The 17,067-nt window shown below is 40.5% G+C and overlaps 1 protein-coding gene across 1 annotated transcript; it reads right to left on the bottom strand.

Moving 5' to 3' along the window:
* Window positions 1–2,453: 2,453 nt before the first annotated feature.
* LOC118121262 lies at window positions 2,454–13,627 on the bottom strand. Its single transcript, XM_047342973.1, is given in 20 exon segments — window positions 2,454–2,769; window positions 2,920–3,139; window positions 3,628–3,838; window positions 4,408–4,535; window positions 4,662–4,879; window positions 5,880–5,986; window positions 6,309–6,353; window positions 6,591–6,759; window positions 6,761–6,803; window positions 6,990–7,053; window positions 8,624–8,883; window positions 9,065–9,241; window positions 10,337–10,547; window positions 11,137–11,300; window positions 11,659–11,828; window positions 12,497–12,603; window positions 12,728–12,772; window positions 12,923–13,086; window positions 13,400–13,454; window positions 13,601–13,627. Coding segments are annotated over 20 exon segments (2,832 nt in total). The 3' UTR covers window positions 2,454–2,522.
* Window positions 13,628–17,067: the final 3,440 nt, after the last annotated feature.

The raw sequence follows: 17,067 nt of genomic DNA, 5'->3' as shown, positions 1-17,067 counted from the left end.
GGCAGTAAGGGTTAGAGACGCTTGTACTTTGCGACCCATGTTGCATTCACCGCTGGTTGTCGACTTATGACAGATAAGACCCAATCAGGAAGAGATGACGTTTTCAAAACTCTTCTTTTTTGGGGCTCCAAAACTCCAGGGTACTATGACACCAGGTGTAAAAAGTTATGCATTTTAAAATTAAAAATGATCAGTGTGAATGTAGCCTCAGCTGTATGGAAATCGTCCCTATTTTTTATTTGGGAGAAGTTTGGTTTTCTGCCTTCCAGGGTCACAATTTTCCATCTCAATCAGTGGCAGCCAGCACAGGAGGATGAAGGCATTTTGTCAGGGTTGAGTGAAGATCACAGCAGCAGGCATGGGCCCAAAAACAGGGTTCGCTACTCACATGGCTGTACACCCACTTTCTAAAGTTCAATGAATAAGACAACAGTCTGAACAAACAGCACAGCCCATTTCTGATTTTCAGATTTGAGCCTCACCTCGCACACTTTCCATCTGAATCACATGCCCACGTGTCAGTAAAACGAGTTAAACAAGAAAAACGTGAGTTTTCTGTACCTCATTACAATGTTCATCATATTGTTGTTTTACGTTAGTCTGTTTTTTCTTGCAGTTTGCCCCGACCAGTACAAATAATGCCAGCACACACCTCAACGTGGAATGAGGGTGAATCAGCTCTTACGCTCGTAACAAACACAACACGAAACAGACTGATGTTGTCACGAGATGACACACAAGAGACGGCTTTCGTAAGGGAGTGGCAGCTTGTTTTATTAGTTTCGAAATGAATATTGTTTTTCTAAAATGGCGGACACATTTTAACTGTATTACATATTAACATGAATAATAATGAATAACAATAAATACAAAGGAAGAACTTAAACACTTTATATCTTCTGGTGTGTCTATATGCTTCATGAATGTTTATTTATTTATTTATAACAGCTTTCCATGTATTCCCCTTATTCCTCTGACAATTTATAGGTCAGAGGAAGAAGGGTGGTGAAATGGAGGAGAGATATAAGTTGCCCTCAGTGAAATTCATGGATTGATGTACTCTAGTGTGTTAGAGTAAAGAGTTCAGGGAGGGAGGAACGTTGTCCTCAAGGAGATGATGAGAATGTTGCTATTTCTCATGTGAACCAGTTTAGAATAACAACAAAACAAGGCACAGCCGAACATTTACGAGAAATGGATGAAGAACTTGTCTGGTAAATAATATTTATAATTATGGAAATAAACTTTATTTAAATTTCAAAAAGAAATAAACACACCTAAAGGAAATATCATTACCAGTCCAGTACAATGGTCAATCGTGTGCATGTGTGTATGACGTGAGCACAGTACGAACAGATTGTCTACTCTACAGCTGGTTGCTTAGTTGCAGAAAATACTACACATGAGTTAGACCACAGATTTATTTTCTATCATAGACAATGAGGCAGTAAGGGTTAGAGACGCTTGTACTTTGCGACCCATGTTGCATTCACCGCTGGTTGTCGACTTATGACAGATAAGACCCAATCAGGAAGAGATGACGTTTTCAAAACTCTTCTTTTTTGGGGCTCCAAAACTCCAGGGTACTATGACACCAGGTGTAAAAAGTTATGCATTTTAAAATTAAAAATGATCAGTGTGAATGTAGCCTCAGCTGTATGGAAATCATCCCTGTTTTTTATTTGGGAGAAGTTTGGTTTTCTGCCTTCCAGGGTCACAATTTTCCATCTCAATCAGTGGCAGCCAGCACAGGAGGATGAAGGCATTTTGTCAGGGTTGAGTGAAGATCACAGCAGCAGGCATGGGCCCAAAAACAGGGTTCGCTACTCACATGGCTGTACACCCACTTTCTAAAGTTCAATGAATAAGACAACAGTCTGAACAAACAGCACAGCCCATTTCTGATTTTCAGATTTGAGCCTCACCTCGCACACTTTCCATCTGAATCACTTGCCCACGTGTCAGTAAAACGAGTTAAACAAGAATGTGTGAGTTTTCTGTACCTCATTAGAATGTTCATCATATTGTTGTTTTACGTTAGTCTGTTTATTCTTGCAGTTTGCCCCGACCAGTACAAATAATGCCAGCACACACCTCAACGTGGAATGAGGGTGAATCAGCTCTTACGCTCGTAACAAACACAACACGAAACAGACTGATGTTGTCACGAGATGACACACAAGAGACGGCTTTCGTAAGGGAGTGGCAGCTTGTTTTATTAGTTTCGAAATTAATATTTTTTTTCTAAAATGGCGGACACATTTTAATCGCATTACATATTAACATGAATAATAATGAATAACAATAAATACAAAGGAAGAACTTAAACACTTTATATCTTCTGGTGTGTCTATACGCTTGATGAATATTGAAATCATCGATCAATGAAGCCTTTATTGCTGTCTAAAATCTATTTTTTAACTGGCCTTTACATTTTCCTCTATCTGCCTAGAAACAATTAACATGGTAAATAATGTGACCCTGCATCTAAAAATAAGAACAAAACAAACAAAATAGTCAAATCAGGGGTTGTACGACTGCACCCAGATGATGATGATGGTAATGAAGCTGACTGATATGAAGAGGACGTACAGGCCGAACAGCAGGCGGTCTATGATGAAACCCACCTGGATCCACTCCTCTGAACTCTGGCTCCCACCCAGATGCTGCTCCACCTGGAGGCGGAGACCCTGGAGCTCCTTACCCAGGCTCCTCAGCTCGTCCAGGGCCTTGTCCTTATTCAGAGGTCCTTTCTGCTCTGGAGCCTCGCTGTCCTCTTCCACCACAGAGGAAACTTTCATTTCTGTTGCAGAGGGGACACAGGAAGAGGGGAAGGCAGATCTGACTATTTACTCTGACTTGACTACTTCTGCAAAGCAGGAAATGTTAACGTGTGTAAAATCAAATCTCAGGTCAGACCAGCTACCATGTGCTGAAGGGTTTTGGATGACTGTGACATCTTGTAGATCTCTGGACTTTGGAGGAAGTCGCACCAGTTGGCCCAGGATACGGAGAACAAGTACTCTGATCCAGTGAGGAACTGCAGAATAATGAGTGGAGCCGCACAGCAGGTTGGTGATCAGGATAGTCTCCAGCAGACTGGCCACCATCAGACCCAGGCACAGAGACAGGAACACATCTGGGATAACAATAGAGTACTTTTGTTCAATGTGTGGGATTTAGTGGCATCTAGTGGTGAAGTTGTCAGACAAATCACGTTCAAATGTTTATTGCAAAAGTAGAACAGGTTAGTGTTTGGCGTCTAGGCCCCGATTTAGTCACTCCCCCCGATATGATTACATAGATATGATGGGAGTGATGAGCAAATACTTGTAACCCCCCCGTCGGAGCCTACAGGTGGATACTGGGGTGTAAGCAACTGGCAGCAATACTGACGCAGCAGTGAGGCAAGCAAAGGGAGTGATGGGAAATCTTCTCTGCTTAAAAAGACAGCGTGATAAGGTATTAAAGATGATTGTGGAGAGTGAGGTATGTCACGTGATGTACGTCACATGATTGGAGCAGCGCAGCTTGAGTTGGTTGCCTGAGCTAGCTCGCAGGCGTCGCTCCATTTATGCGGCTACTAACAACAAGAGATAAATATAAGTGAAAGTATTTTCAACTGACTTATGAGAGGTATGGAGTTTCCTGTGACGGGCAGCAGGTCGTTCATGATGAGCAGGAAGACGGTGTAGCCCAGGATGAGGGTCATCTTGAAGGAGGAGCGGTCCACAGTCTGAGGAGGCAGCAGGAAGCTGAAGAGGTCCACCGTGATGAGGAAGCAGCTGGGGATCAGCAGGTTCACCACGTACAGGGTGGCCCGACGCTTCAGTGAAACCTGCAGCAGAGTTAATACATTGTGGAAGTCAAGATGAGATATACATGTAATGCATTGGATAGAAAATAACTAAATGTGTTTGTGTGTGTGTGTGTGTGTGTGTGTATGGATGTGAGTGAGTGAGTGTGTATGCAAATTTGCAAGAGCAGTAGTAAAAATAAATGATTCAATAAGAAAGTAAAAAAAGAGGGTAACATTTAGAAAAAGAATAATATACAATCCAATAAAAGAATGTTTAGAACGTCAGAGGTTTAACATCAGTTTACATTAAAACACTCAGATTTAATATTTGAACATCCCGTACAATAACTTTACTTTTAATTTTTGAGGCAAAAGAAGAGATTATTTAAATGTGTGCATATTTTTTGTATGATTGTCCTGCATAATCAGTGTGTAAAACTGTTGGTTCACATTATTCTCTGTGTCTTGCTAGTTTTTTATTTAACCATTACACTCTAATTCTTTACATCTCCTGTATCATCCTCTTAGCTTTCCTGTTGTTTGAATACATAAAACACCATAAGAGTGTATATTACAGTAACAATAAGTGTAGTGTAGGATTTACTTACATAGAAACGAAGCTCCTCATACACTTCTTCATTGTTAGCATTAAAAACTAATTTCTCCACTGTGATTCCAATTAGTTCCCACTCGCCCATAGTCGCCATCATTTCCTTAGACATTTCAAATATTTCCCCTGCAGGCCCTGGGAGGTTAATCTGTAGAGCAGACTCTGAGAGGAAAGATATAATACAGTCAAAGCTTTGTCAGATCAGATCTACTTCTATTATATTTTTATACTTTATTGAAAGTATCCATCTGCAGATTTCAACTCACAGAGTTAGTAACCCAAACCCCCTAAAACCCTTACTGAGGTACATGTAGGAGTTGAAGCTTAAGCTGCAGTTCTGGACGTCGAATGGGAACTTGTAGATGTCCAGTCTGCAGGAGCTGACCACTCTGACAGGTTGTGCATCAAAAACAAGGCCGTCATAATACACATAGGTGTATGGAGTGAATGGAGCTGAGTTCTTCTCCATACTACAGAAAAAAAGACATTAAACACATCGATTTTATGATTTCTCATAAAACTTGTATCTCTAGTCCCTCCAATTCAATTAGGACAATAATTATTCATATGAAAATTAGAGCTGTCGTAAGTTGAAGACGTTTGTTGGTTTATAACAGACTTTCTTACTGAGCAGATATAAGAACATTTTCAAGAGCTTATAATATATTTTTCAACAATTACAGTATTTTATAATCTGTTTATTGAGCAGCCTCAACGGGTTAAGGATGCCTACATATCAATTTACAGGTACTTGTGTTTAAAACTATATTATAGTGTGTTATAACCCATGAATTAAGTGTGCTCTCCATAGATGCTGAATGGGGGGGACTTCAGATAAAATGCTGATCTGTTTTGATTGAGTTTTAACACCCTCATTGATCTGTTTCCATCACACAACCTCTAATGAACCCACTCTTCAATACCTGCCCAACACGACAGGGTAGAGACACAGAGTTAGCAGGTAGCATGTGAACATGGTGGAGGATTTAACAGGCAAAGAGCCTGATGTTACAGTCAGGGCCTGGAGGGGACCAGGCGCTGAGCTAAAAGCAGACTAACACTCATCAGGTGGACAGAAACCCAACAGAACAGAATGCCAATGTTGGTTGGATTTGTAAATAGGCATCAATTTGCTAACATTATTGTGATTATGTACTGTAGTTATTAATTAAGAAGTTGTAGTTGTTAATAGCTTCAAGAGTTTTTCCCTGCCAACTATTGCTCAGACATATTCAATTACACTCTGTCCACTGACACTGGGAAACAAAACCAAAAACTGGTTGAAAAGATAATTCATCCCAAAAGTAAAAGCAATAGCGTTTATGTTATTTTGTTACTTCTCTTTTAATATTGATTAAATATCCTCCAAAGCACCTTTTATGTAGGAATCAATCAAAATCAAGCTTATGACATGTAAACATTTAACCGACATCTAAGGCGGCAGGCCTCTACACATTAGCTGGTACTTACAATTCATTAATGACCACATCTGGTACCCACAGTAGTTTTCTTGGGACTGTGATCGATGAAGAACCACACTGTTGTGGGTCCCACGAGATGAACTCGTTTCTCCAACTCTGCAACACATGAATCACACACATACATCAAGTACATTAATGAAACTAGAGCTCTCAGGGGATGTCACTATATATATATATATATATATATATAGTGTAGTGTCTGAAGTTGGTCACAAATTTTGACAGTCACATTTTATAATATGGTTTTAAAAGACTTGAAAAGCAGCTCTGTTTTCTTAATTCATTTCGGCTGAAAACATTTTATTTTGTCATTAATGAGATACACTTTACATCATATACTATATACTGACCTTTTTCGAACAGGAAGCAAGATGATCAATTTTATCATTGCTTAGAAACTGAGAAATGAAGTACTTACTAAAGATTGCCAGATTAAAGTTGTCAAGATTTGGGCCTTTTCATCCTGGAAAAGAACAAATATTTACTTGTGGTCAATTCTCTTTTAATGCAAAGTCGCATTAGGTAATACAGACCTAGTGCAATGACTTTGTTAAGGTTGACAGAACCACAAAATGTTGTACGAAGAATAACAGAAAGTTGTTAAACTCCAAAAATATAATTATAAAGATGACTTTACACTGACAAGCAATTGAACATGGCCTCAGGCAGAATTGGTTGTGTTTTTTGTCGTGTTTCTTACCACCCCCAAAATGCCATACAGGGTGAAGGAAATGTTGACATGAGTGATGGTTGATATATTCCTGACGGGTCGAATGGCGCTCAGTTTGAAAACTGGTTTGAGAGCCTCCAGCAAGGAGGGTGCGTCAGGTTGAGAGCAGTTCATCATAAGGGAACTGCTCTCGGCTGCAGAGGAAAAACCAAACAGTTTCCACAATGAGCAGACACTTGGCAACTGTGGGAAAAGCTCCAGCAGAACCAAACACAGGTAAAATGAGGAATATTGATGAATAAATATGTCATGTTTCTCTTTACTGGATTTCACACAGTGGCCTCTGTTTTCTGAACCACATGGATTTAATATTCAGTAACAAGCAGGAGCTCTATGTACATGTGACGATATGAGGTGAGCTGGACTTACCATTCATGAGAACAAAGATGAAGATGAATAGAAGCTTAGAAGGCTTGACTTTCCGCTGGCAGCACTAAAAACATCAACATCGGGTCAAAAGCTGTTGTTAGTGTGTGTGGTTTCCTGGTGGTGAGAGCTGACCTGTCAAGTTGGCTTCACAGAGTTGAAATGTATTAACTAAGATTAAAAGATACAGTTACTATTTTTATCTATTGTGTGATTGGACTTTAGGTCTTCGGTGTAGATGTTAGAGTTATTTTAAAATGTTATGTTGCATGAACAGGCCTGAATTCTACAGTCAATCCCAACATTAGGAAACCATTGTATAATATTCAGAGGTAAATTTAAGACCGAAATGAGAAAGTTTGGGTGTTAATATTGGAACGCAGATGTAAAAAAAAACTTCTGTCATAAAACACATTTCTTGTAATCACAACTACACCATCTAGTTACTCTCCAAGAATTTTTTAAATATGGATTTGGATTATTATGTTATTTTAAGTTGTGCACATATATATAACATGGCCTTGGGATACACTACAAAAGTATGTGGACATGAATTGTGCTTGGCATCGTATTGCTGAACCAAGGTCAATTTTCATGTTTCAGCGATATTTTGTGCTTGAAGCTTTGCGGCATTGAGTCTTCACCTCAACCACATCCAAAACCTTCAATGAATGAGAAGACCGACTGTGAGCTAGACCATATCGGCAAATAGCCACATTTTAAAATTCCGTGATATTATGTCCACATACTTTTGGCCATGTTGTGTAGCCTTTTTAATATATCAAATTGTTTGTCAATGATAATTGTGACTAAACAAATGTTTGTGCTTAGATTGCCTCTCTTTAAAAAACATGATCTTCAGTTACTCACAATGTGTTAAAATTGTAGATAAAAATGTGGCTTGTGTAATTTGAATGATAAATATAATAGTTAAATTCCCAAAGGTTTAACGGTTACATTTCTTAAAGCGGTAGGTTACACATCATCAGAAACATTGCTTTCAGTTATTGCTTGGTTATTCGCTTGTTTAAACCAACCTACTAACTATATATATTTTTATACATCTTATTATTTAAGACTCCTTTTATTAAGAGTTTGTTAATATTTCTGATCATATTCTACATGAGCAAATGAAAGCCGTTACAAATCCTACACTATTTGATTACTTCATTTAGTTTTGGTGGAGTGAGTCATAGCAGATAACAATATTTTCTAGTAATGTTAGCGTAGCTTAGCTTCTGCGCAGTGTGAGGATTAGGGGTTAGGATTAGCAATACAAATTTTAAATAAATGAAAAGTAAATAAAATTATTGGAACACAATCAGTATGTTTGAAATAAATGTCAATCAAAAACTGAAAGAATTTTTTTCCAAGTACTTTTATTTTGCATACAGTGGTTCCCTCCATTTTAAAATTGCAAAAAGCAGACGAGCTATTTTAGTTTTTCACTAGGGATAATATGAGCATTTGTTATACATTAACCATATAATAGACTGTATTTATTGCATAAATAAGAAAATGATCAGAAGCATTAAAACATTATGATGAACTGATCAGAAACTGATTGAAACATTTGAATCACTATCACGCAAAATGGAGGATGTTAAAACAGAGGTCTACTGCCTGTATGAGTTCACCCAGATAATAATGATGGTAATGAAGCTGACTGATATGAAGAGGATGTAGAGGCCGAACAGCAGGCGGTCTATGGTGAAACCCACCTGGATCCACTCCTCGGAGCTTGAGGTTCCACCAAGCTGCTGCTCCACCTGGAGGCGGAGAGCCTGGAGGTCCTTACCCAGGCTCCTCAGCTCCTGCACGGCCTTGTCCTCCACCAGTGGCCCCCTCTCGTCTCGAGGCTCCTCACGCTTTGCCACCGCAGCACTTCGCTTTGTGTCTGAAAAAAAGGCTTGATTGTTATAATTTCATCCGGAAAATACTTTCACGACATTTACCTCTTTGTTTCCTTCTTTTTGAATTGACATCGCATGCAAAGAATCATGTTGACCATATTTTCTGTCATCCCACATTATGAATATTTGTGTATTTGCCACTGTAAGATAGCAGTCACTCAATACCTGAATCTTTAACCTTCTGTGGCAGGGGAACAAGACAGCCCAGAATTTGCAGGACGAGCACTTGGATCCAGTGAGGGACTGGAGAGACGTTTGCGGAGCCGCACAGCAGGTTGGTGATGAAGATAGTCTCCAGTAGACTGGCCACCATCAGAGCCAGGCAGAGAGAGAAGAAGATGTCTGATGCAGAGAGATAAGAGAGTGTGTGTGTGAGGGATGTGAGGCCAGAACCAATGGAAAGCATCAGAGGGGCGTTGCTGTAAATACCCCAACCAGGCAATGCTAACTATTGTAATAATGCCATTTCATAATGATGATGACTTATGGTTAATCTAAATAGGCTGGACAATTTGCCTCTAATGACATTGGTTGCAAAACTTAGTGCATTACTACACTATATAATGTAATTTTCAGACAATGCCATTGTAACATTATTCCTACCATATGATAAAAAAAATGTTTGGATCAATATCAGCTTTAGGTTGTGTCTATACTCCTGACATCTTTTTATAACTTGCCATTCATTATATGAGGGGTAATAACAGCGATATCTCTGAATGAAGTTTTCCAAATCACATTTTCTTTATGCTGATCTTGACCTTTGACTGATCAGCTCTAAAAGTCAATCATTCTGAGAGATACCCTACCAGGTAATAGTCTCACCAAATTTGGTGAAAATCCATCTATTACATACACACACTCAGAGACAAAAACAATACCCTGCTTCTAGCTACAGTATGCTGGTGTGCAGGGTGATAGAATATTTATTTTCTGTTCAGCGGGCGGACAGCTGCCTATGTTGGTCAAATATGTAAAAGTCTTTCTACCCTTCTGCCTTCACCAGAAAATCACATGTAAATTATGTAAATTTTAAAACATTCTGCCCACCGAATCAGTTTATGGCTAAGATGGAAATCCAGTTGCAACACTTGCCTGACGAGCCGCCCTAAACCTTGTAAGCTCTCTAATTATGATCGAAAGGTCAACTAATGACAACAGATCCAATAATCTTCACCATCTTCAGTGAGGGAGAGGTTCCAGCAGATTTGAGCTATCCACTTAATTCTTTCAATGAGTTAATATTTGTGTGATGGTGTCAAGGGAGAAGGAAGAAGTACTGTTTTTACATCCTAGTCTAAACTTTCCTTCACTTTAGTCAGATGGCTCACAGTCTTCCATTCGCTACCAATTATATTTGAAAGGAACAAACCCTTCCTTTCACATTCTGTCATATTACACTGCTAAAAACCTTTGTTTAATCTGAATGCCGCTGACTTATGAGAGGTATGGAGTTTCCTGTGGAGGGCAGCAGGTCGTTCATCATGAGCAGGAAGACGGTGTAGCCCAGGATGAGGGTCATCTTGAAGGAGGAGCGGTCCACAGCCTGAGGAGGCAGCAGGAAGCTGAAGAGGTCCACTGTGATGAGGAAGCAGCTGGGGATCAGCAGGTTCACCACGTACAGGGTGGCCCGACGCCTCAGTCTGATCTGCAAAGGGAAGATCAGAAAAAAATAAGACACTGTCATCTGTTGCTCAGTTCAGTGTGGTTCTTATCAATTATCAAAACTGTGTACTTTTACATTGCTAAAAACTGAATATGGTACAGAGAACTATGTTGTAGTACCCGGCTGGCATCAGACATTTAACTGATGAGTTTAATTTTGTTTTCTACCGTCCATTTTATTGTAAAGGCACAAAGACTGAGTTATCTGTCTCTGTGTGAAACTTTTAAATTAGCCAGGTATTTGGATAAATGTCAATTTATAGATATATAATCGTTCTATAAGCGTTCATTTGGAATTTCTTTTTTTTCTTTTTGTGTGTGTGTGTGGTTCTTCTCTTTTTCTTTTTTCTTTTGTATATGTATTACCAGAAGAGGATGTATGTGTCTGTCAATTAAGGTTGTCTTGTAATAAGAATAAATGTATGTATGTATTTATGCTGTGAATTATTGTTGTCACACCCCAGTCCACTTATCTTTACTGTAGCTGTACATCTAAGGACTTGAATTGTATAGATGTCTGTAACGATGTTGTATCTACAATCATTTACAGAGCGTACAATCAATCAACGTACATGAAATGCGAGCTCGTCAATAACTTCACCATCAGCAAATTCTAGGGTGTGTTTGTTGGAGGTGATGTCCAGCAGCTCCCATTCCCCCAGTGTGGTCATGACATCCTTGGAGTGCTCCGTGATGTGATCCATAGATTTGTTCAGGAAAATAATAATGTCTGTCGCTGAGGAGAGAAGAGCAGAGAAATGTATCCTGTTCATCAGTGTAAACATGTGTTCATCCCTCTCACATGACCCACTCTCAATAATCATCCTAACTCTGACAAAGAAAGGAGGGAAAAAAAATACATGATAGTAGCAGCAGTGTGAAACTCTCTAATGTGCATAATCTACAGGTTAACTCATGTTTAGTAATCAGATACAACCCTTTATCTAAAGCGACTGTGACTCAGGAGAAAGAGCAGTTTGTCCGCTAACCAGAAGGTTGGTGGTTCATTCCCCTGCAAGCTGAAGTGTCCTTGGGCAACCCCTATATTGCACCCCAACAGCAGAAGGAAATGAAAACACTGTGAGGTGTCTCACCATAATGGATGTAGGAGTTGAATGTCAAAGTGCAGTTCTGTATGTCGAAGGGGAAGTTGTAGATATCGAGGTTACAGGAGCTGACAACTTTGGCCGGATAAGCATCATGCATCCAACCATTGCTGTACAGGTTCAGATACGGGACAGTAGGGGCTGTGTTTTCATCCATGCTGCAGGACAAGAGAAAAGCATAGGAGCATAGTACTGTCTTAACTTTTTCCGATGTTTAGGAGTCTATTTGCATTTCAGAGTTCAGATTTGAAAACAAAGCTACGTGTCTGCCACCACGGAATAATATTTAATTCATATGATACTTTCATCTAATACTCTTGTAACTTGAGCTTATTTTGCACTGAGAATTCTCTATTCATTTATTAAGCTCTTATATTCATGGTGGACAGCAAATATATATTCATAACTTCCATCGTCCACATATCCCATGAAGATTAAAACAGAAAAGAAAAACTTGAGAAGGAAAAACAATAAAATGATCCTGGCAAAGAGTATTGCCAAGTTTGTTTGACCAAACATTGACTAATATTATGCTATTTATATGGTGCAAATACTCACTGGAGCAGCAAAGCTATAGTAATTCACAGCTGAAAATAACAGTTTTTCACAGTGCTTAGTTGGAAATTACTGAACCTCTTAAAGAAATTAAAATATGAAGATTGCATAGCTAGTTTTTAAAGATTTACATCTCCCTCAGGAGTAAATATTGAAAAGACAAACTACTTGGTTTTGGTCAGATTTATAGAATTTGTTCTTAATAAGGAAAATTTGGAATGTCACCACTCTAACTTTAACAAAGATGCATTTTAGTTTTGAGGTCACTCACAATTCATTGATGACAATATCTGGAATCCAGAATTTGTCTCTGGGCAGAGTGATCTTGTTGGTGCCACACTCGACTGGATCCCAACTGACAAGCTCGTTTATCCACCACTGAAACAACCAAACTGGTGTCGGTGCACAGAGCAGCTTATACACTTACTAATATTCACATCACACACACAGACTGATCACGCAGTTTCCCTGAGACATTAAGATGGACGAGTGCAGGACTTACATAGTGGAGCCACAGGTACGTGGTCAAGAGTTGAGCCTTTTCATCCTGGAAGACAAGAGGAGCGACTTTAAGACACCAAAACATTGTCAATGCTAATCAATATGAAGTTTATGATAAATTTATCATATTCTTATACTTGTTGGACTATGTGCTACAGCTAATGAGTTCTACTCCTCATCAGAGAGTTGAACGTACCACTCCTAGTATTCCATACAGGGTGAAGAAGATTTTGATGTTGGTGCAGGTCGTCATGTTCATGACAGGTCGTATGGCGCTCAGGTTAAAGATTGGAGTCAGCGCCTCCAGCAGGGCCGGCTGGTTTGGCTGAGAGCAGTTCACCATGATGGCGCTGCACGGAGCTGGTGGGACCATTCAGAGATTATTATGGTAATCTTCTTTATTAACGTTAGTGATTTGAAGTAAAACTATTTCCAGCTAATAACATTTTTTTTGCTAGTTTTCCAGTTTCATGAACAATATACAGTAACTTGAATCTTCCAGCATTTCAATTGCTTCAATCCTTTTTTTTGTTGATTCGATTTGTCTTCACATCATTTAGTGTTTATTTACTGTAGCTTATATGTATTATTATTATTATTGTACAACATACATTACTTTCTTGAGGTAAAGTTGGGCCACAAACACAGATATTGTGCAGAGAGAAACTCTTACCTGGCATTAGGATAACAAACACAACCAGAGTGGATGTGACAAATGGAAAAAGCCACTAAAATGAACACAGATGAAAGACTGTTATGGACCGATAAATTATATGGGTAAAGATCATCAGTTATAAAATGGAGATTTATAACAACAGATCAGAAATAACACTTCATCACATACAGAATATGCACCATGAGGAAGATACTTTACCTTCAGTGTGATGCCCTTGGATGTCATGATGTCGAGAGTTAAATCTCTATACTCCTTCAGGATGTTGTGCCTATAGAGAGGAAATAACCATCATCACATTGTTAAATGGGAGCCTTTGATTTAGGCGGTGAATTGCAATGTCAGAAAAGTCACCTCAAATTTAAACTGAGGTGATCAATAAATAACCAACCCACCTGTTACTTACCTGTGAGACTAACTCTTGCATGACTAAATTCAGCCTCAGTGGCCAAGATATACATAGTGCCACGGGCAAATGATGTGGGAAATGGAAAACTCTGCAAGGCTGCTACTTTCCCTGTCGGTGGTTTCACACAAAACAAAGCAAAACCACAGTGAACGTCTGGTGCCTCGGTGTGTGACTGGGAGAAGGTGACGACTGACCACGACAGAATCATTGTCACACCTGCTGGTCGGATGCAAATAAATCGTGGAGGCCCCGTGAGCAACAGGTGTCCTCTGGTGTCAGCTCCAACCCACCCACCTACCTCCCTCGTGTTGTAGGCCTCATCAAATTAAACTGGTAGTGTCTTTATGTCATACTTGTGCAGTGCCCATTCTTAACCTGCCTGTTTGGAACTTTCTGTTTGGAGCTATACTTTAGTATTATTTCTCGTCATTAGTGAGTCCACCTAAAGTTTTACAGTTTACTGTTTTATTGTTTTTGTGCTGGACGTAGTGTGCAGAGCTCTTTATAAACAGACTGTGGTGCAGAGTAAAGATAGAAAAGTTTGTGTTCATCCTACCTGGTTTGTTTGCATTGAACATTCTTCGCACCCAAGTTAATAACTTTTCAAAATAAAAGCTCTGTAGTTGGGCTTGTTATAAGCATTACAGCAACAAAACAAACCTTGTGGTTTCATTCTATGAATGTTGCTGGCATGAAAAGGCTCAGCACCCATGTCGGATGTGATGAAATAAAAATAATCAAATTATCGCAACGATCTGATGGCCATTTTGAGCCACAGTTTGACCAAGATGTGGACCACTGCTGTAGTTTATTCATGGGCGTAGAAGAAGACATGTTCAACTCAGTCCACAGACTGAAGACACACTGCCCCACCCCCACTGTCTGCAACAGAGTGCTGGTTGCCTGTTTATTCAATTTGTATTATTTATTGAACGAATCAGGTGGGCCAATCGCACCAAAATCGGCAATGCACTTTTTCGGGCAATTTATAATCGAATGCCAAGTGTGAAGCCGATAGGAAGAAGAATGCTTCACAATGGTTTCACATACACAGACATTTGCGGAATTAATAGGCAGATAAAAAACAACAACTTTTGGCTCCATCTTTCAAGTGACGGCCAGCACACCACAAGTGTCTTTAGTTCGGCCTCGTATGGTATACCCATGCAGTCATTTACCCATCAAGCACCTGTGTTGGAAAAATAGCAAATGCACTTGCACCCATCTGAGACATGTAGGTCTGAAATAAAAAATAAGGTGTGGTCAGGCACATTGTTGTCTTGATCAAGAAAAACCTGTTTTCGTTGAGAGCTACTACGTCGTAGGTGACGGCTGCACACAGCCAAGTTTAGGTATTTCTGAATACCCATTTGCAAGCCTGATGTTAATAGGAAACAGCTTCAGAACATGTCAAATAAAGAAGGCACATTGTTTACGGGGGGAGATGGACATCAGACTTTGAGGGTGGATTATTTTATTTTTGTGCTTCACCCTGTCTGTACAAGTGGTCCTGGTGGCTCTAAAGTCAGCTGATGTGTAAACTAAATGAACAGCTTGTGAGAAAGATTCCTGTGCCTGTTCAACATTTCTCTTATTGCACATTGGGGCTGTGTTTGTCCTGTCCAGCAAATTGAAAGTGATGTCGCTCTGCCAACAGTTAGAGGAAAACGAAACTTAAAGGGGACATAGCATGCCCATTTTACCACAAGTTGATATGGTTCCTTGGGGTCTTAATGAAATGTCTGTAACATACTTTGGTCAAAATACCACAAGGATCATTTAAAACCGCACCCTTTTTACCCTGTATAAAACAGCCCTCCACAGAGCGACCTGTTTTGACTGCCTGTTCCTTTAAATGCTAATGAGCCAGCTCCCCCTCCCCTCTCCCCCCATGATTTTAAACGATATAAATTACATATTTTATATGATATAAATTATCAAATATGCATCCCATACTTTGTATTCCCTTGTTGTCCTGGAGTTTTAATTTTCCCAATCACATAATTAAATGTCCCCTCTGCCCATCCACTACAAGCACACAAGCAGACAGACAGAGAGAGAAAGAGAGGTGGGGGGCTATGAAGACCATCATTTACCCCCGAACCCCGACATTCAACGGGTACAACAACAAGCGGAGAAAGCAGAATCGCGGGCTGACCTTATATGTACAGTCTATGGGGCTGACCAGCGGAGAAATGCTCGTCCCGTGTGAACAGCCAGGCGGCTGCGTGCTGGAGAACGGCGCTGCGCTGCCTCGCAGCGGCACTTCCGCGTCCGGTGTACCCCGGCGTAACTACTGTAACCCGGCGTAACTACTGTAACCCGGCGTAACTACTGTAACCCGGCGTAACTACTGTAACCTGGGGTACAGTAGAGCTGAACACTGCGGAAGTCTTCCACACTGCTGGCAGTGTGGAAGACCGCTGCGAGGCAGCGCAGCGCCGCTCTCAAGCGCGCAGCCGCCTGGCTGTTCACACGGGACGAGCATTTCTCCGCGCTGGTCAGCCCCATAGACTGTATATATAAGGTCAGCCCGCGATTCTGCTTTCTCCGCTTGTTGTTGTACCCGTTGAATGTCGGGGTTCGGGGGTTACAGTAGCGCTGAACACTGCGGAAGTCTTCCACACTGTTGGCTGTGTGGCGCTGACACAAATTCCAGCTCACGCACGGGAGAGCGCGGTCGCTCCCGAGCAGCTGCTGCAGCCTCCCAGTCCCAACGATCCAGACAAATGCCACATGTGAGTGAATCGCGGGCTGACCAGCGGAGAAATGCTCGTCCCGTGTGAACAGCCCGGCTGCGTGCTTGGGAACGGCGCTGCGCTGCTCCGCAGCCTCCGGTGTAAACCCGAAGTAACAAGTGTGGGGGACGGGACGGGACGGGGCCAAGACCATGTAGGAGACTTCCAGTGTATTGTTACGACACAATACCCAGGAAGCGCAATCGAGTCGCTCAAGCATGACGTTTCTGACTTAGAGGAACTATAACAAAACGCGCGAGTGTTTTTTCCCCAGAGTTTTTGGGTTGGTAGACATGCCAGATACCCACATTAACCTGTAGAAGCACTAACAAAGTGGAATTTGCATGCTATGTCCCCTTTAATCTTTCCTTTTTTCTAGTACATCCATTTCACTTTAATATATATATATATGTACATTGCAAATTTGCTTGAATGTTGAAAAAGCAATAAAAAACCTCTTCTGCCCAAGGGAATCATTTGTATTTCCGCCACTTAAAGGTGTTCCAGTGGTGCAGTTGTCT

The sequence above is a fragment of the Hippoglossus stenolepis genome, chromosome 14 (assembly GCF_022539355.2).
Source record: "Hippoglossus stenolepis isolate QCI-W04-F060 chromosome 14, HSTE1.2, whole genome shotgun sequence".
Classification (NCBI taxonomy): domain Eukaryota; kingdom Metazoa; phylum Chordata; class Actinopteri; order Pleuronectiformes; family Pleuronectidae; genus Hippoglossus; species Hippoglossus stenolepis.
This window is presented reverse-complemented; position numbering and strand designations above follow the sequence as displayed.